The sequence below is a fragment of the Theobroma umbraticum genome, unplaced genomic scaffold, assembly GCF_002168275.2.
Source record: "Theobroma umbraticum cultivar Fairchild unplaced genomic scaffold, ASM216827v3 scaffold_146.0, whole genome shotgun sequence".
NCBI lineage: Eukaryota > Viridiplantae > Streptophyta > Magnoliopsida > Malvales > Malvaceae > Theobroma > Theobroma umbraticum.
The window spans coordinates 1,878,092-1,880,583 of NW_018397265.1; the positions used below are offsets into that span (position 1 = coordinate 1,878,092).

At 33.5% G+C, this 2,492-nt stretch overlaps 1 protein-coding gene across 1 annotated transcript in view; it reads left to right on the forward strand.

The window, feature by feature from the left end:
* The window catches only part of LOC110422850 (DEAD-box ATP-dependent RNA helicase 10-like), a 6,598-nt gene that overhangs the window by 2,265 nt on the left and 1,841 nt on the right, over positions 1–2,492 (forward strand). Inside the window, 3 exon segments of the mRNA XM_021436865.1 lie at positions 1–31; positions 1,451–1,492; positions 1,584–1,658. The exon segment at positions 1–31 is cut by the window's left edge and continues 89 nt beyond it. Of these exon segments, the coding sequence (XP_021292540.1) occupies positions 1–31; positions 1,451–1,492; positions 1,584–1,658 (148 nt within the window).

Genomic DNA, 2,492 nt, shown 5'->3' on the forward strand with positions numbered 1-2,492 from the left:
ATATTTGTTTTCTGCAACTATGACCAAAAAGGTATGTGTTGAAAGGAAAAAATATTTCATGCATGTCCATCATATACCATTATCTATTTCAAATCATTGGTTACCAGTGGTGCACATGGATTGAACTTATAAGAAAAAAGACTTCACTTTTTCGAGCTTACTAAGAATATGATCCTGGGTATAGCGCGCTGGTGCAATATGAATTATATAGCTGACTTTATACAGTTAAAAAAAAAGGTTTATGTTGGTTACTGTTAATTCATATCTTTGCAAAAGCAGGAAGTAGTGCATGGGTTGCATTTTATTGGTGTTGCACTTTTATGCACCTGATTTTTTTATTAGGACTGGAAATTACCTATATGATCTACTTTGATCATGTGGATAAGGATGCTTTTGCTCTTTCTCCTTTTACGTGGTCTCATGTAATTCTCCGACCAGGGAACATATGTTACTCTGTGTGTGTCCATTTGTCAAAAGGATATTTACTAGATGGTTAAGGTCTGTATATTATTTGTTAAGACAATAGTTGTTAAGATATGTCACTTCTATTAACTTGTGAAATTGACTACTCTTGACAGCCAGAAGATGGTATTGCCAGTGACTATGGTCTTCTATGAAATCTGTTTTCAAAGTGATAATTATAAATTTTATCCTTCAAACTCAATGCAAATGTATTTTAGTCTTACTTTCCAGGTCTCATGTTTCTTCCAAATTGACAAGGATAACATTTATCCATTAGTACTTGTTAACATATTGTTGGCTATCACCACATGAATAGCAAAAAAGGGAATCATGTAAACTTCAAAGCCCCTAATTAATTTTTGATTAACCCTATCTAAAGGGTGGGTTTTGCTTCCCTCTCTTTTCTTGCTTTAATAGCTATTTTGTTAATAGAGTTTGAAAGGGTCAAACATTTAATCACAGAAAAATTTGAAGATGAATTTTTAATGCAAAGTTTGAAGACCCATTTGGACTTAGACTAAAAATTGGAGGGAAAGTGCTAATTTTGCAGCTAGTTTGCAATCCTATTTTCTGTAACGTTTTGAATAAGCAATATACTGACTCAAAGGGGTTCTCACTTTCAGAAAATAAAGCATTCATCTGATACTTTGTCATACAGGAATTTTACTGAGGAAAAGCTGGTGCTAAAGTCAAATGGAATCCTTAGCTAAAGTTTGACACTATATCTCAGTATTATCGCAAAAAGATGACATGAAGCATCCATGCCATTTTAATCAAACTTATGTCAAGCACTCCACCCATGTATAGGATTTTTTTTTTTTTGATGAGAAGAAAGAAAAAAACTGAAACGATGAGTCATGCTTAGAGCATATCTGAGAAAGATGTGTGTTTACTACACAGAATTTTCGCAATTTGACCTGATTTTTACAATATTGATGACTTTACTTTGTGGGTGAAATGTTTGACCGTGTATTTGCTGATGTTGCAGGTGAAGAAGCTACAAAGGGCATGTCTGAGAAATCCTATGAAGGTTTGATAACGATATTTCTGCAAAAATTTTCAGCTTTCTCCATTTTTATTTTTAACATTTATCAATTTTTAGTTGGTTCATTTCTTTTCAGATTGAAGCAGCATCTAACTATTCCACTGTTGACACACTGAAGCAGCACTATCGCTTTATACCTGCAAAGTACAAGGTGCCTAATCTTCTAATTTTTGAATTCTGTAATTATTGGGGCTTTAATATTTTGTAGATTAGGTTTGAATTCTGTACACTTTTCTGCAGTTTATTTGGCCTTTTCTTCTATTTCCTTTCTGCTCATTTATCATATTGTGTGGTTTAGATAGTCTGGACAAATTCAGGAAATGAGATCAAGTGGCTTGCTTTAATGAGTTTGTTCTGTTTTCAAGACTTACCAAAAACGCTGATATTGTGTATAACTTTGCATTAAAAAAGGTTAAGCTACTAATATAATAATGATAAACATCTCAGTACCATAGTTTGAACGTCTAATTTCCACACCCCATCCTCTTTTTAGACCCTTTATAGCTGTATTCAGCTGTCTTCAGGTCCAGGCAATTGGCATGTCAGAAACATAGATGCATATCCACACCCCAGCAACAGAGGTCATCATATGAGCTAGGCATCTTTGTCATACTTTGAAGATTAAAATTAAGCTTTGAGTTGTGCTAATAGGTATGAGTTTTCATGCCATATCATTACATTTGTTGTGGTTGAATAGGGAATTTATTTTTGGTAGCTGGGAAACAAGATAGTAATCTTGCCATAGTAATTTTTTCTGTAAGTTCCAGAAATGGATCAAACATGAGGGTCTCTTCATATTGCATTTCTATGCCCTTTATAGATGTCTTTTGTTATATAGGGAATTAATTTTTTGTAGCTGGGCAACTAGATAGTTATCTACCCCATAGTTTTAATCTTTTTCTGTTAGTTCTGGAAATGGATGAAGTATGAAGATCTCTTCATGCTGCATTTCTATGTCCTACGTAAATCTCTTCCTTTATATATT